The sequence below is a fragment of the Felis catus genome, chromosome C2 (genome assembly GCF_018350175.1).
Source record: "Felis catus isolate Fca126 chromosome C2, F.catus_Fca126_mat1.0, whole genome shotgun sequence".
Lineage (NCBI taxonomy): Eukaryota > Metazoa > Chordata > Mammalia > Carnivora > Felidae > Felis > Felis catus.
Genome location: NC_058376.1, coordinates 3554714 through 3577786, shown reverse-complemented (window position 1 = coordinate 3577786; position 23073 = coordinate 3554714). Strand labels below are relative to the sequence as shown.

The window sequence follows — 23073 nt, the reverse complement described above, 5'->3', positions numbered from 1 at the left end:
GCTGGACGTCCAGCTTTGCCGCGGGCTGGCCGGCAGCCGTCCAGGGTGTTCCTTCAGCCGGGACCCCACCGGTGTGCGCCGGTCACAACAGCCGACTTTTCCATTCCTCGTCCTCCTTGTAGAGAGCCGAGGCTCCGCCGGACGGAAGAGGGCCAGCGAGAACCAGCAGGACGCCTCGACGCACTTTCCAGTCCGCGTGAGCCGCAGCGGCCGGAGGGAAATCCTTGGAGCCGGGGTCAGGAGCCTGTGGAGGAAGCATCCTGCCTTGTGACCGGAGCTCCGTGGTCAGTGCGGCGTAAATGGCTCCCCTCCCTGCCGGCATCCGCTTCATCATCTCCTTCTCCCGGGACCAGTGGTAAGTGCTGGCACCAGCCAGGCCCGCTGCCCTGTGCCGGTGACACTGCACGGCCGGTGGCATTAGGAAGTCCCGTGGGCGACCGGCCTCCCTGCGACCTTTGAGTGGCCTGTCAGTGGTGCAGACGTGACCAGGATCGTTGCCAAACCGTCTTCCGTCTTCGCTTCTGGTGGTGACAGTGTTCGGACCCCTTCACGGTCTTCGGTAGTTTCCGTAATGACCGCAGTCTGCACAGAAAAATGGCCACTGGCTCCCGGCAGGAGCGAAATAAAAACAAAAGGGCTGCGGGTGAAATGAGTACATTAACTCCAAACTCAGCGAGTGGCTTAGCTGGGGCAGAACTTACTGGGAGAAAAAGAGACGCAAACAAGTTAGATGCAGACCCGAACACCACTTTCTGTTCTGAGAGCGACCTCTCCTGGCGTGTCCTTCTCATGGTGGGTTCAGGAACCCCAGGCTCCTTGGAGGAAGAAGAGAGTGAGGGCAGCCTAGAGTCAGGCTCTGCATCGTCTGGCCCGCCCTCTCAAAGGCTTCTCTTCCCTGCTGATCTCTATTGGGAAGGAACAAGATTGCCCATACCCTCTTAGGTTCTTTCTTTGGGGGCATGCGAATTAAACCACAAAAGACAAATGTGATCACATATGTATGGGAGGTTGCAGAAGGGTGTGACTCAAAAGGGCTCATTTGCCATCTTAATAAGGGAAGAGGAGGAGGAGAAGACGTGCGGGAAAACCAACGATGTTCTGGAAAGGGTGAAATGGGCCCTTAGGGACTAGGTGAGAGATATGATAGTGCTGTGGCTCCTTCTCATTTCCAGTAAGAAGGGTCGTCTCCCCTGGTTGTGCCCAGGGAGGGTTTTGTGACACTTGAGTTGTTCTAGGTGGCTGTGCTTTCGGGCGGGTAAGAGATTTCGGAAACTCAAATGCCTTCTATTCAAAATAGTTCTTATGCCATAGCGGTGTATTCTGGACGCTTCTTCTCTGCCACGACAGCCCACTGGTGGCATCGCACTCTTCGCTGCTTCTCAGGCCCCTGCCGGTTGGTGGGCACCCACGGGGTCTCCGGTGTGACTGCGGACATTTGCCTCCTTTCCAGAGTGGTTCCCGTGTCAACTCATTTCATGCCTACCAGTAACCCGGCCACAAGGCTTTACACACTTACCCTTCATCTTCCGGGTGCTTCTCTTCCGTTTCTTTGTCTGTTTTGTAGCTCTCTTTTGGTACAATGTTTAAACTCCCAGAGGAAAATTACAAGGATATCACAAAGAACTTGGAAGACCCCCTGAATGTCACAAATTCTTTTTCTTTTTTCAGGTTGAGGCAGGGGTAGAACAGAGCTTCTCACACTTTAGCGCACGTGTAAATCACCCCGAGAACTTGTTAAAATGCGTTGCTGACTTGGGAGGTCTGGAGTGGGGCCAGGGAATCTGCGTCTCCCAGGGGATGCGGAGTCCGTAGACAGCACTTGGGGTAGCAAGGATATAGAGTATCACTTCCATCTCTGCCTCAGACTTGCTCTCTGACCTTCAAAAGTTATTGAACCTTTCTGGACCCAGCTTCCTTCCCTGTAAAAGGAGAGAGCTGGCTTTAAGATTGCTCCGAAGGGCTTTATGTTTTTCTCCCAGCACGCATTGCCCTTCCTGACAGCACCTTGATGTCCTTTGGGGACCTGACTTCCCTCCTTCATGTGCAGTTGTGGGAGTGACGCAGGCTGGCTGGGTCCCTGGACCCAGAGGGGGGCCCACAGGACCAGCCAAGAAGGGCTCTGGGTTTCACCCGGGATAGAAATGAAACGTGAGCCGAGAGGAAGTAATAAAGAGAGTTTATTAAAGATACGGAGAGAGTGTGGATGCAGACAGAGCTTTTGGGAGACTCGGAGAGGAAAGAGGAGGGAGTCTCCTGTTTGCTTGGGGCCTGGGGTTTTTATTGATGGTGGTCTAGTGCCTATGTCTTCTCAAAATCCGGGAACAAAGACCCAGTCACTGATGCCCTGGGGCCAGGGGTCTTGGTGAGTCCGCAGTCTTGGAAAAACATTCATGCCGTTGATGAGGACCCGCCCAGTCACTCCTTAGATGTCATCTCTTGTGCTCGAAGAAGACTCCAAAGAAGTCATTAACTCCTTGACCTTGACAAGGAGGACATATGTTACCTGTTCTGTAACAGGTGTGTTAGGCGGGGGTGTAGGCCTTAGCAAAAAACTAGAAACAGGAAAAAGACAGAAAAGAGCAGTTTTTTATGGGGTCCCTTTAGTTTCCCCGTCTCAGCAGGTGGGTAAGTCTCATGCTTTCGGGTCCGTTATGGTGGCCAGCGGAGGCCCTTGAGGCTCTGTTCCCGTGGCGGTTCTCACACAGCCCACGTCCCCCGGGAGGCAGGGTAGGACCCAGGATGGGCTCTTGGTCTCTCCTGGGACGTTCAGTCTTTTTTGTTTTTTACTTTTTTTTTTTTTTAAATGTTTAGTTTTGAGAGACAGAGACAGAGCGTGAGCAGGGGAGGGGCAGAGAGAGAGGGAGACACAGAATCCTGACCAGGCTCCAGGCTCCGAGCTGTCAGCACAGAGCCCGACACAGGGCTTGAGCCCACTGACCGTGAGATCGTGACCTGAGCCGAAGTCGGACGCTCACCTGCCTGAGCGCCCCCGGAGCCCCCGGGACATTCAGTCTTGAGGGTCTTGAGTAGAGTGAACCTCGGGCAGAAGTACTCTTGAAATGCAGCGAGTCCACCGTCCATCAGCATGGAGCCTGCTTAAGAATCAATCAGTCTCTCTCTCTTTCTCTGTCTCCCCCCACCCCTCTCCCGTGCTCATGCGCACGTGCCCAAGTTCTCTCTCCAGAAAAAAAAAAGAAAATAAATGATACTAGGAATGGATGATAGCCCATTGGATATACTAAGAATCTAATGAGTAAGTGAATGCACAAACGGGAGAGAGGAAGCCCCTCCCCAAGTGGAATGCCAGCCGCTAAGTAGAGCAGCCGGGCCTGCGATGGCACACCGCCGTCCCGTGACCCTCAGGATCACTGCTTCAAGCCTGAAGCTTCCGTGCACACATTGTTGAGGAGGTGGGAGGGACAGGGCGGCCGTGTGGTCTCCCCGTATGTCCCCACGGTTCCTCCGTTAATCGCTTAGAAAAGGTGTGGCTCTCCCTGAGGGACAGACAGGGGCAGACTGCCCCTTAGCCAAGTGGCCACTGCTAACACCACACCGACATCCTGCCTCTGCTTTAGGATGCTCTGAAAAGGACTCCCATCACGGCTAGGCGCGGTTTCACTGTTTCCAGATGAAGCCTGTGGACTGGTGTCTGTGCCAAATCGAATTGCTCCGTTACCCTCGTCTAAAGTATGCGTCATTAGTTGCATACAACTCAGAGCGATAACACTCAGAGGAGGAAACGGATACTCTGCCCCGAATCTCTCAGGTGGCAGCAGGCTGCTATCCATCTGGGGACACCTGCGATATTCAAGAACGTGTCCAGGCAGACTCTGGAAGTGCACACCTGTCCTGGGCTGTCGCTGCCGAGACGTGCTCTGTTTTTGCTAGAGACGTGGTGTTAACCTGCACGCTGTTCTCGTGGTACCGATAGACGCGGACGAGGCCACCGTCAGACGTCCCTACGAAAAGCAGGCGGAACAGCCAGGAACGAAAGTGTCAGGCAGCTCATTTGTAAGGGTTCCTGTTTAATGTCCACAGGCCTGTGTGTAACACAACACAAAAATAAAAGCATGGGATGGTGTCCGTCTCCCAAGGCTGCTGTAACAAGGGACCACAAACTGTAGGGCTCCCGACAGCAGAAATTTCCTCCCACCATCCTGGAGGCTGGAAGTCAGAGATCCAGGTGTCGGCTGGTCCGCAGGGTGGAGGGAAGGCCCCCTCCTGCCTCTCCTGGCTTCTGTGGTTGCTGGCAGTCCTTGGCTTGGCTGTGCCTCTGCGGTCACATGGCCCTCTGCCCTGCCTGTCCCTGTGTCTTCACACGGCCTTTTATAAAGATAGCAGTCATTGGATTTAGGATCTCATTTGATTTGAGGTCGCACATGAGCTAAGTGTGACCTCAACTAATTACAGCCCCAGGACTCTATTTCCAAATAAGGTCACATTCTGAGGTTTCTGGATGGACTTGAATTGGGAGGAGGGAGGGCTGGGGGGGGGAGACATTATTCAACCCAGTACAAAGTGGATAATAGAACAAATAACCATCCACAATCTTGTTTCGTAAACGATAAAGACAGAAAAAGGAGGGTAGAACTGCAAAGTGGGAAAAGGAATCAGGAGGGCCGCGTAGGACTTGGGTCCCATAACCCCGGGTAACCCCGAGGAAGTCGAGCGTCTGCTCCCTCTCCAGGACAGTCGTAGTGACGTGGCTGCTGTGGCCAGGCCTTCTGGAAGGGGAAAAGTCGACCTCTGCTGCGGGCTCTTCCCCCTCCCCAAGTCCCACGTAAACAAGAGGAGGAAAGAGAGGGAGGAAGGACCGTCCGCCCTGACACTGGCTGAATCAAAGATACGGCTTTCCTTTTTGGGAGACACAGTTTCCATCTCCAAGAAAACTCCAGTTTGCCGTGTATGTTCACCCTTCGCCCTGACTTCGGGACAGCTTCTCTCAGAGAACCCTGCCGGCCTCTCGGCATGTCCCCTCCCCAAAGACGCTGATGCATCACGGAAAATTCAGATTGGTCTGGAAGCACGTACAGCTCCCCTCTGTGGCCCCTGTACTCAGGGGGCATCCCCCAGTGAGGGGCAGTCAGGGGAACGACCTTCACCCACCAGGCCCTGCGCTGGGGAGTGCCCACTGTAGAGCTGCCAGTTAGGGAAGGAGGCAGCGGCCCGGGGAGTGAAGTTGGAGGCCCAGGGAGGGAGGACAGCAGCCTCGAGGCGGAGGGTGGAGGCCCGGGTCGTCCAGTAAGTCCCAATAACCTGGACGGACTGCACCATCCAGGAATGCAGGGTAGGGTAGGGCCCCCGGGCTCTTCAGATGTTATCTGGACGAACCGAGGAGCTCTTTATGTCTGGGTTTTTTTTACTCTATTGAATAAACATGTTAATGTATTTAATAAAAATCAAGTATTTGTAAGTAGAATATTCCATTTATGTCTGGGTGGAGAGTAGAGAGCGTGAACCCAAAAGCCACTCTGTCAAATTCCTGAGCGGAATGACGATGACATTCGGATTTCTCCTGCTGATAACACGCTCGTGAACCGGTGTTATATAGCATCCTCAAAGGCTCCAGATGCTTCTCTCAGACTCTGGTCCGGCAGGTGCTGGAGCTGACTCAGTCCCAGACCGGTGTCCATACTCCTTGTGGAGACTGGAGAAGGGAGCCCTGTGCCCAGGTGGGGGCAGGTCAGGGTCCCTGTGGAGGTGGAGCCCCGACTTGCCCCCTTCTGTCACCCGTGCCTCCACCGGAGGTCACTACCCGCCAAAGTGGACACTCTTTTGGAAACTCACTGGCCTTTTCAGACCAGAAACAGGCAGGTTCTTCAGGGCTTGGGGCTGCGCCTCCCGAAACGAGGGGCCTGCCTCTACCTGAGAGCAGGTGGAGGCCCCTGCTCTCATCTCTTGCCGAATACTCTTCCTGCTCACCTGTCTCCCTCTCTGAGAAATACTTTTGTAGAAAGTGGTTCAAACTCTAAAGCTGGAAAAACTTTTATCTTCTTACACAATTATCTTTTCTTGAGTCTCTGATTCAGATTCATTTCAGTCTTACTCTCGGTTTGCTTTCCGTATAAGCCGAGAAGAGCAGCAGGGCTTTAGGCCAGGGTTTCCTACGTCATCGGCCTTGATCGTCGCATGTCCGCATCGCTGACTTTCTCGTGGAGGTGCCTGGGGTATTTATATTCCTGCATTTCTTGTGTCCTTCTACCAAGTTGCACAGGAACAAAAAAGTAAAAAATAGACAGGATCTGAAACACCCGGGATAGTAGGCTTACAAGAAATTTGCAGTTAATTCTGTTACGGACTAGATGACGGTTTCTTTCTGTCTACTTTATGGACTCTGTTTGTGTTCCGCATCTCAGATTTCTCTTTGTAGTCTTTTTTTTAACGAATATTTGAATAGCTTCGATTTGGACAAAAGTGGCAGATTTTTTAAATGTGATATTATGGCCATCCTGCATACAGGATTAATAATGATATAGGACTGAATGAACAATATGCAGCATAAGACAATTTAAAATGCATCCAGTATAGGGGCGCCCGGTGGCTCAGTTGGTTAAGCGTCCGACTCAGCTCAGCCGATGATCTCGCGGTTTGTGAGTCTGAGCCCCGCGTTGGGCTCTGTGCTGACAGCTCGGAGCCTGAGCCTGCTTCAGATTCTATGTCTCCCTCTCTCTCTGCCCCTTCTCTGCTTGTGCTCTGTCCCTCTCTTTCAAAAAATAAAATAAAAACGTTACAAAATTAAAACACATTAAGTACATTAAAATACAATATAGTTACAGTGTTTTAGTATGTATGTATTTTTTTATTTACTTACTTATTTTCATCCTGATAAGTGCCCTCCTTAATCTCCATCACCTACTCACGCTTGCCCCCACCCACCTCCCCTCTGGTGACCATCAGTCTCTATAGTTAAGAGTCTGTTTCTTGGTTTGACTCTCTCTCTTTTTTCTTTTCCTTTATTCATTTGTTTGGTTTCTTAGATTCCACATGTGAGTGAAACCGTATAATATTTGTCTTTCTCTGACTGACTTATTTCACTTAACGTTATACTCTCTAGTTCCGCTCATGTCACTGCAAGCGAGTGGCAAGATTTCACTTTTTTATGGTTGAGTAATATTCCAGTGTATACGTATACCACATCTACCTTATCCATTCATCAGTTGGTGGACACTTGGGCTGTTTCCATAATTTGGCTACTGTAGATGATGCTGCTATAAACATAGGGTTGCACATATTCCCCTGAGTTCGTGTTTTTGTATTTGGGAGGTAAATAGTATTGTGATTCCTGGGTCATAGGGTAGTTCTATTTTTAACTTCGGAAGGAACCGCCATACTGTTCCCTAGAGTGGCTGCACCAGTTTGCATTCCCACCGACAGTGCACCCGGGTTCCCCTTTCTCCGCATTCTCACCAACACCTGTTGTTTCTCGTGTTGTTGATTGTAGCCATTCTGACAGGTGTGAAGGGATATCACAGGGTAGCTTTGATTTGCATTTTCCTGATGGTGAGTGATGCTGAGACTCTTTCCATGTGTCTGTTGGCCATCTGGGTGCCTTCTTTGGAGGAGTGTCGGTTCATGTCTTCTGCCCATTTTTAAATTGGGTTATTCATTTTTGGGGTGTTGAGTTGTAACAGTTCTTCATATATTTGGATACTAACCCTTTATCAGATATGTCATTTGCAAATATCTTCTCCCATTCGGTAGGTTGCCTTTTCGTTTTCTTGATTGTTTCCTTTACTGTGCAGAAGCTTTTTATTTTGATGTAGTCCCAGTAGTTTATTTTTGCTTTTATTTCTTTTGCCTTGGGAGACACATCTAGAAAGATGTTGCTATAACCGATGTTAGAGCAATTACTGCCTATGCTCTCTTCAGGGATTTTTTTAAGTTTACTTATTTTGAGAGAGAGAAAACAGGACTGGCGTAGGGGCAGAGAGAGAGGAGAGAGCTAGAATCCCAAGTAGGCTCCACACTGCCACTAAGAGCCCAACACAGGGCTCAAATGCACAAACTGTGAGATCATGACCTGAGCCAAAGTTGGACACTTAACTGACTGAGCCACCCAGGCACCCCTCTCTTTAAGGATTTTTATCTCTTCAGGCCAGTATCTCTCATGAATATAGATGTAAAAGTCCTTAACAAAATAGCATCAAACCAAATCCAACAATAAATCAAAAAAATCATACGCCATGATCAAGGGGATCTATTCCTGGGATGCAAGTGTAGTTCAGTGTTCGCAAAACAATCAGCACGATACCTTACATCAGTAGGAGGAAGTATAAAAAACATAAGATCATTTCAAAGCATGTCAAAATGCTTTCAAAAAGCATTTGACAAAGTATAACATCCATTCATGATAAAAACCCTCAACAGAGTAGGTCTAAAGGGAACGTACCTCAACATCATAAAGACCATATATGAAAAACCCACAGCGAACCTCATACTCAGTAGGGAAAAACAGAGCTTTTCCCCCAAGGTCAGGAACAAGACAGGTATGTCTGCTCTCACCGCTGTTGTTCAACATAGTACTGGAAGCCTTAGCTTCAGTAATCCAACAACAAAAGGAAATAAAAGGCATCCAGATTGGTAAGGAAGAAACAAAACTCTCGCTGTTTACAGATGACATGATAGAATATATAGAAAACCCGAAAGACTCCACTAAAAATCTACTAGAACTGATAAATGAACTCAGTAAGGTCATAGGATACAAAATCAATTTACAGAAAACTGTTGCATTTCTCTTTTTTTTTTTTTTAGCATAATTAGAGCATTTTATTTATTTTTAGTTTGAGAGAGAGCATGAGGTGGGGAGGGGGCAGAGCAGAGGGGGAGAGAGAGAGAGAATCCCAAATAAGCTCCACACTCAGCGCAGAGCCCAACGTGGCGCCCGGTCCCATGACCCCGGGATCACAACCTGAACCAAAATCAAGAATTGGACACTTAACTGACTGAACCACCCAGGTGCCCCTGGTGCATTTCCATACACTAATAATGAAGGAGCAGAAACTGAAATTGGGAAAACAAATCTGTTTACAGTTGTACCCAAACCAACAAAATGTTGAGGAATAAACTTAACCAAAGAGGTGAAACACCTGTGTCCTGAAAACTATGAAATATTGACAAAAGAAAGTCAAAATCGTGCAAAGAAGTGGAAAGCCATTCCACGCTCATGCATTGGAAAAACAAACATTGTTAAAATGTCTGTACTACCCAAAGCAATCTATAGACTCCACGCAAACCCTATCAGATACCAAGAGGACTTTTCTCAGCCCTAGAGCAAGCACTCCTAAAATGTGTACGGAACCGCAAAAGACCCCGAATAACCCAAGCACTCTTGAAAAAACTGGAGGCGTCATAATCCCAGATTTCAAGAGACACTACAGAGCTGTAGTAATCAAAGTAGTGCGGTACCGGCACAAAAATAGACACATAGGTCAGTAGAACAGAGTAGAAAACCCAGAAATAAATCCACGATCGTAACGTGTGGTCGATTAATCTTCAACAAAGGAGGCAAGAATATGCGATGGGAAAAAGACAGTGTCTTCAACCAATGATGCTGGGAAAACTGGACAGTGACATGCAGAAGAATGGAACCGGACCGCTTTCTTACGCCAGACACGAAAAGAAACTCAAAACTAAATATGAGACCCGAACCATCAAAATCCCGGGAGAGCACAGGCAGTAACTTCATTTTCTGGCTATGTCTCCGGAGGCAAGGGAAACACAGTGTACTCTTAACGCATCTTGTATCATTTTACGTCACCCCCCACCTCTGTTCTGTGTTTCAGGTACAGAGCCTTCATTTTTGTTTTGACATTTTTGCTGTATGCCAGTTTCCACTTATCCCGAAAGCCTATCAGCATAGTGAAGGTAAGAAATCATAAAAAGCACCCCGTTTCATGTCCTGCCTATGATTTCCATAAGGAACTTGTTACTTTAGGAACGGGTTTGGGAGCGAGGGAGGGGGTGGGAGGTGGTGGTGAGACAAGTGGAGGAAACAGACGGTTTAGAAGCAAGTTATCCTCCTTGGTTTCTCTTTTCTGAAATGAACGTCTTCGAAGTGCTTTTAGGGTTTGTAACTTCAGAGGTGCCGCGTTAGTCGACGGTTGCAGATTTCTAAAACTTCGTTAAGTATTTATTCTGTCCTGCGTGAATTTTTCCCTCCAGACACATCTAATCTGAAATCGTTCCCCAAGGTGCTTCTCCCGTCACTGTGCTCCGATCCTAAGCCTGGCCGTGGTGGCCCCGCTATTCTTAGAGCCACGAGCTTCTGTTTGAGTGAGGGTGAGCACCAGGTGACGCTCAGCAGGGCACTTAACTAGACTTCAAGAAGAGAAGATTCAAGTAGACAGTCCTACGTAGTAGCCAGTTTAAACTGGGGAAGGAGCGAGATAATTTTCTTACCCTCACAGGAACGACATCATTTTGCCTATAGACTGTCAAGGCTTTTGACTCTTGGTTGTAGAAGCAACAGGAAATTGTTTGTTGCCAAAGATCGCTTAGTCAGAACTCGACTGCCTGCCCCCTCACCCTCTGGTCCTGGGCAGGGACGCAGATCGGGCAACGTGATTCTGACCTTTGTAGCCACACTTCCTCCCTTCCCGCCCAGAGGCCTTCAGGCCAGCGGGACAGGGAATGCCGAACACGGCCATCGTTCTGTGGACAGTTTTGTGTTCCCTGCTCTCCAGTAACGCCCAGTGGGTGTTAGTTAAACAGCATCCATCTACTCAAAGGATCCTACAGTTCGTCCTTGACCCCCAGTTAGCAGGAATCTTCTGTGCCCTTCACGTCACTGGAGTTTTTGATATACCAAGTTTGAATGACTGTGGGGGGACAAGAGATGGTGGGATGTGATGCACCCAACCAGGGACTCTAAAATCATACCAAGGACCAGCCACTACATTTCAATGCTACCACTCACTCCTTGTCTTCCTTGTTAGGGAAGCGCACATACGGCTCAAGGAAAGGCAAGTTCTAAGAATGGAAGAGGCCATTGGAGGGGTCCCGGTGAGCGCCGTGGGGCTGAAGGAGCTGCTGGGGGTTCAGCATTGACCTTGGGTGGGGGGCAAACGCCTAGAGTAGGGAGGGTGGGCTCTCACCGGCAAGCCCCGCCTAGGGGGCAGAAGCTCCGTGCGAGGACACAGGAGGGGGCGCCGGCCGCCACAGGACCTCCGTGGCGGGACAGGACACTTGGATTCGATGTGCTATCACAAGGGTTCTGCTCAGCCAGGAAGGGATGTAGCATTGTTGTGGGGCACCCTCCCAGCTTCCCCGCCGGGAGCTTGGGGCTTACTGATGAGCCGGTGTCCCATCAACTCCTATGTGAGCATTGCATCCGTCAGGGCGCCTGCTGAGCCCCGTGGCAGGGCAGGGTGCCCTGTTCATCGTTTGACAGTCCTCGCAGCAGGCCTGGGGGCTCGGGAGCCCAGTCCCCTCGTGCAGGGTGGCGCAGCTCCAGCAAATTCCGCAGGGTCTCTGCTCTCGACCTCTGTGCCGCGGGCCCGCAGGGTGTGGAGTACCTGAGTACGTCCGCAGCCTCGCACCCGGCTTTTCTTTCGCACGCGGATTTTCAGGCTTAGCACCTTCGATGGGCTGAGCTGAGGTTTCTTCTTCTCAGGTGGATAAGGTTGTCCCACTACCTGCAGCGACTTAAGCTTTATAACACCTGACAAAGCGCTCACGTGCTTGGGCCTCTTCTTTGTAAAACGAGAAGTAGGGATGATTCTGGGGACACAAAGAATAGTTTGAATTCTCTGCAGCCTGTATTTCCTAACACATTATAAGCAACACAAAATTAAAATATATTTGCTTACCTGGAATTGGTCACCAGGTAGAACGGTTCTCATTCTGTAGAGTGACAGGTTCTCATTCTCATTCTGTAGAACGGTTCTCATCTGTAGAGTGACAGGACATATGTCAGGTTTAGGCTACTCTGTTTGGACTCGCCTTTAATCACCGTTGAGACATTCCATTTGTCTCTGATTTTAGTGGAGCAAAGAGAAAGCAAAGCTGACAGTGACTGAGAGCCAGGGGCACAGCCCTCCCCCTTCCCACATCCTGTCCCAGCCCGGCCTCAGGCCGCGAGGCTGGGCACTGGCAGGGCCTGCTCCAGGCACTGGGTGCCGCTGGGGGCTCTTTCTCCCCAACGCGCCGCCCCCGTGGGCCCGAGCGTACCTGAGGGCAGGGGGCTTCTCTGGGGAGCTGCAGGGAGCCCTGTGCCCCGCGGGAACGGGGACACCCACTGGTTTGAGTGTGAGCATCCGGCCCTCCCTGCACACACAGGGCCTGTAGGAAGGAAGGTGGGAAACCCTCAGCAGCAGACAGAAGACCTCCGGGAAAGCTGGCCGCGGTGCACGCTGTGGGTAGAGCGGCCAGTGTCCCGGTGTGCGGGCTTCATTAGAACACAGCAGCGTTTGTTTCTGTTTTTTGTTTTTTTTTCCAACGTTTATTTATTTTTGGGGCAGAGAGAGACAGAGCATGAACGGGGGAGGGGCAGAGAGAGGGAGACACAGAATCGGAGACAGGCTCCAGGCTCTGAGCCATCAGCCCAGAGCCTGACGCGGGGCTCAAACTCATGGACCGCGAGATCATGACCTGGCTGAAGTTGGACGCTTAACCGACTGCGCCACCCAGGCGCCCCACGTTTGTTTTTTTAAGTTCATTTATCCATTTTGAGAGAGAGACAGAAAGAGAGAGAGAAAAAGCACGATCAGAAGAGGGGGAGAGAAAGGAAGAGAGAATCCCAAGCGGGTTCCACACTGTCAGTCCAGAGCCCAACGTGGGGCTCGATCCCACAAACTTATGTGACCTGAGCCCAGATCCAAAGTCGGATGCTTAACCGACTGAGCCACCCAGGTGCCCTGCCGCAGTGTCTTTTTAACTGAACCAAGTCTCCCTAGAATACATGTGGAAAAATGTGCAAGAATTAATGACCAAGGAAAAAATTAAGCCACCGTGATCAAGTTTTTATGGTACGCCTGAGAGTAGACCAAGAGGTCAGTAGAAGAGAATAGAAACGTGGCGTGGTCGACGGAGGTGCTGGGAAAAGTGTAGCGTATTTAGCAAAAGGCATGAGCACAGCTGGCTACTCGGCTACAAGAATGAAGTGGGGTCTCTGTCTTATACAAATAGATGGGTACATTAAAGAATTAAATGGGGGGGGGCGCCTGGGTGGCGCAGTCGGTTGGGCGTCCGACTTCAGCCAGGTCACGATCTCGCGGTCCGGGAGTTCGAGCCCCGTGTCGGGCTCTGTGCCAACGGCTGAGAGCCTGGAGCCTGTTTCAGATTCTGTGTCTCCCTCTCTCTCTGCCCCTCCCCTGTTCATGCTTTGTCTCTCTCTGTCTCAAAAATTAACATTAAAAAAAAAAAGAATTAAATGGGAAGAATAAGTAAAATTCCAAGAGCGAAAGTATGTCCATCTTAGAAGTGTGGAGTTGGCAAGCCCGAAGGCGGCCGGCCAGAGGGGATGGCGGGTGGGGTCGTTCACGGACACCCGGTGGCCGGGCGAGAGCGGTCATGAAGGCGAGTGAAAGTGGCCCCTGATCGCATCACTCCCGCTGTCGAAACACTTGCCCTCGTCACGGCAGCGAGGGCAGGGAGGCGGCCAGGCGCTGGCAATGGGGACGCCGGGCTCCCGCCTTCTGGGGACCATTTTGTGAACCGTATCTCTTCCGAGATAGAGTATGCACCCTTCAGCCGCGCTGGGACTCTTGCCCGTTAACCGAAAGCGCCGCCATACTTAAAATCTGCAAATGTGTCTTTACTGTGGCAGTGTTTGCAATTTCAAAAAGAAAAAGGAAAAATCCTGCATATTATGTGACCCTAGTCAGCAGGCGAAGAAAGTCTGAGTAAATTATGGCCAGTCCATAAGCTGATATACGCAGCCACTTAAAAGAATCACAGGGGCGCCTGGCCGGCTCAGTCAGAAGAGCGTGCGGCTCTCCATCTTGGGGTCGTGAGTTCGAGCCCCACGTGGGGTGTAGAGATTACTTAAATAAACTTCAAAAAGTAAAGAAACAAGTATTAAGAAACAAAACGATAATTAATTAGAGCCAGACCAGGTGACACAGGAAGATTTCTAGAGCTATTTTGAGAGGGGAGAGGAAGGTGTACTTAACGTCTATATAGAACGGTTCCGTTTCTGAAAACTAGAGGATGCACAGGAGCAGAAAGCCCCCCGCCCCCTTTCCGTGCCCCTGTGGCAGCGGGTGTGGGCTGGCGGTGCAGTCCTGTGGTGCCAGTGGTTCCCGCAGACCAGCTGAGCACACGCAGGGCCCGCCGCCCTTCCCACGGTCAGCCTGTCCCCGCGCTCATGCTGCTCTAGCAAGTTCCGTGGGCTGGGTGGCTCACCAGCAGCAGACGTGTACTGCTCTCAGTCCTGGGGGCTGGAAGTCCCAGATCGGGGTGCCAGCAGGGTCCGGCCTGCAGATGGCCGCCTCCCTGTGTCCTCACGTAAGGGACCTGCCGTCCTCACAGAGGCCCCCGCTCCTACTCCATCACGGGGGCGGGGGGCAGGTTTCAACACAGGGATTTGGGGGAACACAGGCATTCAGACCGCCACAGGTACCAGAACTTTCCTTTCTCCTTTAGGACTTCCTCTGGATAATGCCTTGGCAGGTTCTTTTAACCCAAAGCCTGATAAAAGGAATGTAAAGGACTAGTTAAAGTGAACGGGCCCATACCACCTGGTGGACCACAGAGAGCTAACCACACGTGTCCCTGAATGTGGACTGCGTCCACACTCACACGTACACGCATGCACTCGTGCTCTAATCTAAGCTCTCACTGTGCCGTCTACAGGGGGCACAACCACGACCCCTCTCCTGGGGGCGTTGACGAGGCCGGCATCCCACTCTGACCTGCTGTCCCCATCGTCACCGCCCTGAATTCCTGACCCCGGCCTGGTCCCCGCCCTGGTCCCCGCCCGGTTGGTTTTCTGCTCAGTCACCCAGAACCAGCAGCATCACTGGGGCCTGGCAGACCTGAGAACCCAGGAGGTGCCCCCCCCCCACAGTTGGGATGAATGAGTGTATGAGGCTCGTGGCTCAAGTTGAGGCTTAAACAACAGTCTTCAGTAAATGTGCGTCCACGTACAGATATGTGTGCCTAAGTCTGCGTGGATGTGAGCGCGCATAGAACGTCGGTGCCTCGGAAAGGCCATGCTGCCCGCTGATCCCGCGTGGTTCCCTCTTGTTGCCCACTGGTAGGGGCACTGGGGGAGGGGCCAGGGCTGGAGATGCATCTGCAGACGGGACAGAGAGCACCCGCACCCCACCCCTGCCTGCCCCTCCCCCACCCCCACCCGCCTTGTGGCCCCGTGGCTGTTTTCGTGGCTGTTTGCCGTGTCCCCCCATCCTGCGGACACCAGCCCCTCCCACCCCCGCCCCCACCTTCCAATCCCCGTGGCACTTGCTGTGTACTTTGTTGCTGTCCCGCCGTGTGGCACGTGGGCAGCGGTAAATAACCTGGAGGGTCGTGTACCTGGAGCCTCCAGGCCACAAAGTCTCCTGATTGCTTGGCTTTTAATGACCGCCTGGTGTCACACGTCCATTAATTTTGTTACCTGTGGAAACATTCGCTTAAAAATTGGCAAGGGCCAAGGACTAGCCCCCCGTCGCTGTCACACCAGGGTATGAACCCGTTCGTTCCCCTGCTGAGGGTTTTTCTGATCAGATCCTCTTGGCCTAATTCATCCTTCCTTTCCCTCACACACCGGGTGTGGGAATAAAGCTGGTGGCTGACAGCCAGCACGTGGCGATAGAAACAAGCATCCTCGAGACCAGCGTGAAGTCTTTGCTGGCTCTCCTGCAGCCCTTCGGCCGCCCGGAGGGTGGAGATCGCGGTTCCGGTGGGAAGGGTGCGGGCTGGGGAAGAGCTCAGCGCGGCCGCCGGAGGCTGGAGTGAGTGGGGGGCCCCCTGCCTTGGTGAAGTCGCTGTGCCCTCTGAGAGTCCAGGGGAGAAGCGGGAGGCCAGCCCCGTGGCACCAGAGTCCCCGCTCAGAGTCCCCCTCATCACAGGACAACCAAGATGAAACCCTTTTCTGCTTGTTTATGACACAGGAAGGGATCCTTCCTCATCTTTCTTGGTCCCAGGGGATGTGGAAGCCCCGCTTGGAGCCGTGGCCCACGGCCGCCTCCTCCCTCGTTCCGTCTCGGCAGGCGGGTCAGCGCCCGGCCTGCCTGCAGCTCTCTCAGCGACGGATGGACAGCGAGGGCGGTGAGGCACGGGGTCTGGCCCAGGGAAGGGTGACTTCTGCGGGGAGAGGAGGAGCCAAGTATGAACCCGGGGGAATGGGGAAGGGCCGCCTGCTGTGTGCAGGGCAGGGGGACTCCGAGATCCAGGCCAGCACAGCCGGCCTCCGGCCCCGGGAGGGTGAGAGGAAAGCTGTCTTGCAAAGACTCGACTGAGTTGGTAAAGCGGAGCCCGCGGAGAACTTTTAGGGCGAGGTTTGAATGCTAGCAGAACGCCCAGTGCTGATGACAAGCCACGGGACCACGGAGTGGCTGAGTCCCATGTGCCCTGCCAGGCCTCGGTGGCGTGTGTCCGTGCAAAGCCAGGAGGCGTCCAGCCCAGGCTGACCACAGCCCTGGCAAGGGCAGCCGTTCGCAGGAGCCTCTTTGGTGACTCCTCTGGAAGAGACGGGTGCCAGGGAAGGAGGCGGTGGGCAGGACGTGTGGCCGCTGTTCTTTCTGGGGCCAGCTTTCCTCGTGAACCCCAGACCCCTGCCTTCACGCTGCGGCTCCGTGAAGAACGCCGCTTGGCGCCCTGCTCCCACTAAGGGCCACTCCCTGCCCTTGTGGTTGCCTCCTTTCTGCCCTCACTCACACCTGGGGGATTACTTCATCTGAGCCCCTGGAAGCAGAAAAACCCAGAAAATGCACAGCAGGCGGCAGGGGCGCCTGGGGAGGGGAGACATGGACTGTGGGGCTGAAAGGCAGACTGGTAGACAGGTGGAGGTTCCCCCGTAGCAAGACGGGCCCTTTTCTGGAAGGGGAGGTCCTCTTGTAAGGAGCACCCCGCGTCCCCTGTGCCCTGCACACAGACCCGGTGCCCACTCCTCCGGCCCTCCCTGGTGCGTCCATGCCCCGGAACAGCATCACCAGTCCCGCTAAGTTCTGCGGCTGAGGGGGGCCAGCCCTGTCTGTAGGCGGGCACACTGAGGCAGGTGGGAGCGACTTCCTCAGGCCCCTACACCTGTCAGCCAGAGGGCTCCCGAGCCTTACACTCCTCTGCCCCTGGCCTGCATGCTGGCTCCGCGGACAACTTGGTGGGTCGGTGGCCTTGTGCCCCAGCTGTGCTGTTGTCTTACTGAGGCACGTGATTTGCACACGGTAACACCCGCAGATCTGAAGTGTCTAGCCTGGCAAATATGCGCAAGCCCGAACGATCCCCAGGTTAGGGTCTGGCCCCTTCCAGCTCCCGCTCCAGGCCCCGCGTGCCCCGCCCCCTTCGCGGCCCTCCTGCCGGTGAGTGAGTGTCACCGCTGCCACCTGGGGCTAGGTTCTGTCCTCCAGTGACTGACCGAGTCTGCCCTTTGCGCTCCTCACGTCAGGCTTCTTCTGATGGGAGGTTCATCCTCCTCTTTGCTTGGACCTGTGCCTTGCTCTCCGGCTTCGCGGGGCATTTACTCGGGTGTAAATCTGGCACGATGAGGCTGTGTTCGCAGTGTGGCAGGCGGTGCCGGGCTGGCAGCAGGCGGCTCTCAGCTGCGTGGTCGTCTCCGCCGCCCGACCGTCACGGGCCCGTGTTGGCTGTGTGTGAGTTCGGGGCTGGGAGCGGCAGAGGCCCGAGCAGCCCCGGTCACCGCAGGCATTCGGTGGGTCGTGCAGACAGACCGCCCCGGCAGGGGCCTCGCTCCCCCAGAGCGTGGTTGCCCTGGGAAGACCGAAAGGAGGGGGCGGCTGTTCCAATGCCGCGAGCCCCTGAACCTGGCCTGAGCGCGCTCTCTGTCTCTGCTGGTGTCCTAGGGTGAGCTCCACAGGTACTGTACCGCACTGAACGAGGGGGACGTCGAATTCAGCAGCCAGAGCCAGAGGGCCAGTGACACCCCCCGCCAACAGCCACCAGACAACGAGACTGACTGCAGCTGGGCCCCGTTTGGTGAGTTCTCCGTCTGTCCACCCCCGTGCATCCCGATCCTGACGCGCGCCGTCCTGCGGCCTCTCGCGTGGCTAGACAGCCAGTCCTGAAAGCGACAGGCAGCCTCACCGATGTGGGCGGCACTAACGATGTTCCCGGACGTGACTGCCTGTCCGGGGACAGCTCTGTCCTGTCACCCGCTCGCCGCCTCCCGCAGCTACTGTGCCCGCGGCACCTGCTGACGCCCGGGAGATCCTCTTTCTGGGGAAGTCTGCTCAAGAGGACTTGTATTTTGCATCTGTCGGGGCTGAGATCCAGGCTTTGCCGAGCGGGGACCGTGCTGGACGGGAGACGGAGCCCCCAGAGGTGTGGGGCGGGGGCTGGCCCGGGGCTGCTGCAGAAAAGCCTGATTAACTCGGGAGGCAAAATGAATAAAAAACCACAGGCTCCCCATGCACAGTGGGGGATTTTCTCTAATCCAGATGACGTCTAGTTAGGGATTATTTGAGAATGTGGCAACTTTCTTTCCCTTTGTCCAGAAGCCAACCGGATGTCCTGCCACACTTTCTGTGTTCAAAACCGTCCCTTTCTCCTGCGTCTGCTGCCCAAGTGTAGACAGCAGGCATGTGCACTTTATCACCCGGCCCCAGAACACGGACTGGTATTTAGTGGAAGTAGTCCATACTCACTGTTTCCTGCTGATTTTCACCCTGTGTAGACCAGGACAACTACCAGCAGCTGCTCGGGGCCCTGGACTACTCGTTCCTGTGCGCATACGCCATCGGCATGTACCTGAGGTAGGTCTGCCTGCTTCTCAAGATGTTCGTCATTCTCGTCCGTTTGCCGCAGGATATGTCTGCGAGTTGCTTACCACCCCGGCTCTTCTCAGAGAGGAGGGTAAAGTGTGCTGCAGGGCTGATCAACACGAGACCGCCAAGCGGTGCGTGTAGACGCCCCGGATGTTGTGCTGCTCAGGGCGGGCCGTCCGGGGACGGCTCTCAGGGCCCCGGGCTTTCGGAGGCACCGTTAACCCTGCCGTGGGGTGGTCGCCGGGAACAGGGTGCTGGTAGCTCCCGGGGATCGTGTGCAGAGTGATCCTCTCCTCTGTCCCTGGGGCCACCATCTGTTCACGTGACCCAGATCACTAGAGTCACCGCAGTTTAGGGTGTGTGCTGGGCACGTCCCCCTGGCTGCCCAGCTCGCCCCAAACAGCACCTCACCGTCCTCCCTGTGGTTGGGGCACGGACCCCAGAGACACGCAGCTGGGAATAAATCCGACTCAGTGCTGCCCCTCTTTGGGCCTCAGTTTCCCCTCTGCGAAATGGGCACAACAGTGGTTAACTCCCCGGATCATGGCAGGAGAGGATGAGCTAATCCGTGTAGAATGCGCAGAGCAGAGCCCGCCCGTGGAGTGTTCCCAGCGTCGGTCACATGTGATTCTCACCCCGTCCTGCATCGACCCAGGAAGGTGGAAGTGTTATGTGGGTAACAGGATATGTGATTGGCTGATGAAAAACTGGTATCGTGTCAGTCCAGCCGGCTTTTAAAAAAAAAATTATAGGGACTAAAGGCCTTCAGCTCAAGGGGCTTATGTTCAGAGACCCAGTGATCTTCAGAGCTTTGAACATCTTGGGGACACCTGTGAGCGGTTAGCTTCTCTGTGATATCCACCCAGAGTGTGGCATCATCCAGACCTGCCCCTGGACCCCAGTGCAGGGTGGGGGTGGTGCCCCGTCAGGCACTTTCTGTTGGTGGAGTGGACGGCCCGTCTGTGTTTCATTTGCGTAGCCCTGCAGAACGGGTTTGAATGACCGAATGTGTAAGGTTGGATACGGAAGCCTGTGGTGTGTGCCCCTCCCCTGCTCATGCTCTGTCTCTCTCTCTCTCTCTCTCTCTCTCTCTCTCAAAAATAAATAAAGCTTAAAAAAAAGAAAAAAAAAAAAAAAAGAAAAAGCCCAAAGGTTGGACTGTGTTTTTCCCAGTTACTAGAAAACAGTATTTAAATGCAGTTCTCAGCTTAGCGTGATATTGTCCCCTAGGCAACACTTAGCAGGATCTGGAAACAAGGTTGGTGTCACAACCCGACAAGGGGTGCTTGGCATCTAGTGGGCAGAGACCAGGGCCGCTGAGCATGCTACGGCACAGAGTGACCCGACCCCACGGGTCAAGAGGGTTGAGGTTAAGAAGGCTTTGAATGAGAGGGTCTTACTGTTGCTTATGTATCAGCAAAGATAACATGTCATGAAACTCACCAGTGAGGGTTTACTAACAAAACTCTGCCTCGTGTAGAATCCGGAGTAGACTCGTGGCTGTAACAAAGGCATACACTGCTTCTTTGGATGGCCCTTTAGTGACACTGCGGCACGTGGCTCAGGAAATGGATCGTTTGTATGTCGCGTGAACCGCATACGGGGGCGCCTCCATCAGCCCAGACCTTCCTAGCAGGTGCGCCCTGGCCTTTGGTCCCGGTATGAATCGGATGTCAGGTGGAATGGTGGCCGTTCCCTCAGGCCTTTTCTTTAGTGACTTGGAAGCAGAGACTAAATTTGGGCCCAGTGTCATATAGCAAGACTGGAGAACACGTGTCAGCCCTGGCCGACGGCACTAGCTCTGTCCTGTGACGCCAGGCAGGTCAGCCAGCCCCTCCGAGACACCTCTTCTCTCCTCTGAAGTCAGCGGGTTGAAGCAGAGAACTTGCTTAGCTCTAGAATGCTCTTGAGTTTGTGACCGGTTTCTCCCCAGCTTAAAATCTGACCTGAATGTTGTTTCTAATTTCTTTTTTTAATTTTTTTATGTTGATTTATTTTCGAGAGAGAGAGAGACAGAGACAGAGACAGAGACAGAGACAGAGACAGAGTGTGAGCAGGCGAGGGGCAGAGAGAGAGGGAGACACAGAATCCGAAGCAGGCTCCAGGCTCCGAGCTGTCAGCACAGAGCCCAACGCGGGGCTCAAACCCACAAACTGTGAGATCAATGACCTGAGCTGAAGTCTGACACTCAACGGACTGAGCCGCTCAGGCACCCCTGTTTCTAATTTTAAGTTACTTCCTCTGCCTTAGTCATTTGCCTCAGTCACCGGTGTGGTGTTAGGTAGATTGGCTTTATTTGGGGACTCCAGAAGGACAGGTTTTCTAGTGTGTTGGTTCTTGAGATGAAAGACAGAATCGTGGAGATGGTTCCCAGAGCATTGTTCACGGCCAGGTCGGGGTCACTCTCCATTAAGTTTCTTGTGTATCCGAATCCCTTAACGGCCACGTGGAAGAAAATGTGACCCGTGGTTTCTCATGGCTGCAAAAGCCTCCCAGTTACCTGGGATTATTCTGGGTTTTGTGCACCGAACAAGCGACACTGTCACGTTGCTCCTTGGTGGCCCTTCCCCTAAGGCGGTGAGAGGCCACCCTGCCCCGGGCCCTTCACCCACAGCGACCCCACCGGAGCGCCAGACGGCTCTGGGAAGGAGCTCTCCAGCCGGCTGCTCATTTTGGGCCAGCTTGCCGGTGGAGAGGAGCGTGGCGCCCCCTGTCCCCGACCTCACGCTCCAGTCTGTCTGTCTTCAAACCAGGTCACGGTGGTGCCAGCCGGAAGGCAGCTGGCAGAGCCCCTCCAGCCCGGCGTGTTAACGCAGGGGACTCGGTGACAGCTCGGGGGCGAGCGACTAACCGAGGCCACAACTGATCCCTTTCATGACACGCCTACATCTGCCCTTCCAGATGTTTGAACACTAGGCACAGTTACTGGATGCTGTTTACAGAAAAACACGTTTAACTAGCAGGACGAGATTTTGGTTGTTTTAATTGGCAACCGTCACAGGCAAGTCATAGTGTTTGAGGTTTATTACTTGACGGTTAGTGGCTTTTACTAGAAATAAAGTCCTAAGAGATGTTGCCAATTGCCAATTTCTGGTTAATAAGTGCTCCACTGGAGACAGCTGTGATGAAATCTTCCTGGAAACTGTAGCGCATAGGAGTTCTGAAAGCTCGGAGAACAGCGTGAAAACATCCGGAAAGATCCGGACCCTTCACGTTGTGGGTGTGTTTGTTTTCTCATGTTCGCTACTTTCTTCTCCGTCCTCAGTGGCATAATAGGGGAACGCCTGCCCATTCGGTATTACCTGACTTCTGGGATGCTGGCCAGTGGTGCTTTTACCGCCCTGTTTGGCTTAGGGTATTTCTACAACATCCACAGTTTCGGCTTCTACGTGGTAACTCAGGTGAGGTCTGGGTCCGCGGCTCCCCACGGGTGGGGTTTCCGTGAGGAATCGGACTGGGCCTTTCTGCCACGAGAGAAGGCTGCCTGGGGGTGGGGGTGCACGGGGTCCTGTCTGCCGTTGGGGTCGGTGCTGGCACAGGAAGCTCTGTCCTTGCAGTAGCTGTGAGGCCTCCCTTAGTCCTGGGACCTGCCTCTTAAATCCTCCCCCTCCGAGCCCCCCGCTGGGCACTGAGGCAGGGAGCCTGGGAGCCCTGCCGCCCGAGTGTGGGAGACTTCGTGTCCTGTGGCCCATTTGACCTGTCTCGATGGAGGGACACAGGGTGGCAGGGGTGGGAGGAAGGGAGCACTCTGGAGCTGCTGGCGGGAGGTCGGCGTTGCGGGTGGTCAGCAGGGCGGAGAGGAGAGAGCCTCACCGCGCTCCAAGGGGAGTAGAGCCAGGCCGTGGGCTCTGCCCTTCCTGCCGGCCCATCTGTCCTGGTCTGCCACTGCCCCGCCCTGCCCCACCCTGGGTAAACATCGACCACAAGTGAGAAATGATGAAAATGCTCATGCCCAGTCTCTGAGGCTCTCCAGAGCCTGAGGGTGTCATCAAATCATCAAAGCCAACTGTCCGGAATTTGCTTTTCAACTGTTGCCGTTGGACTTGAACAAGTTTGGCTGTTTTAATGACAACAGCGATTCACACTTTATAGTAAAATAAAAAATTAGGAAGGAAAAGAGCTTCCCAGAGTCCCAGCTTGTTCCTAGAGGGAAGGCAAGCCGGACTGGCCCAGGGACGTTGTAGGGGGCAAA

The 23073-nt window shown here is 53.6% G+C and overlaps 1 protein-coding gene across 12 annotated transcripts in view; it reads left to right on the top strand.

The window, feature by feature from the left end:
- The window catches only part of SLC37A1 (solute carrier family 37 member 1), a 77970-nt gene that overhangs the window by 17210 nt on the left and 37687 nt on the right, over positions 1-23073 (top strand). For 11 of the 12 annotated variants that reach the window (XM_045036563.1, XM_045036561.1, XM_045036565.1 and 8 more), the window contains 5 exons: positions 123-355; positions 9783-9864; positions 17961-18093; positions 18791-18869; positions 22147-22282. In XM_045036563.1, coding sequence (XP_044892498.1) covers positions 300-355; positions 9783-9864; positions 17961-18093; positions 18791-18869; positions 22147-22282 — 486 coding nt within the window. In that variant the 5' untranslated portion in view covers positions 123-299. The remainder of the gene's footprint in view (positions 1-122; positions 356-9782; positions 9865-17960; positions 18094-18790; positions 18870-22146; positions 22283-23073) is intronic. The other variant, XM_045036566.1, reaches the window with a different exon arrangement.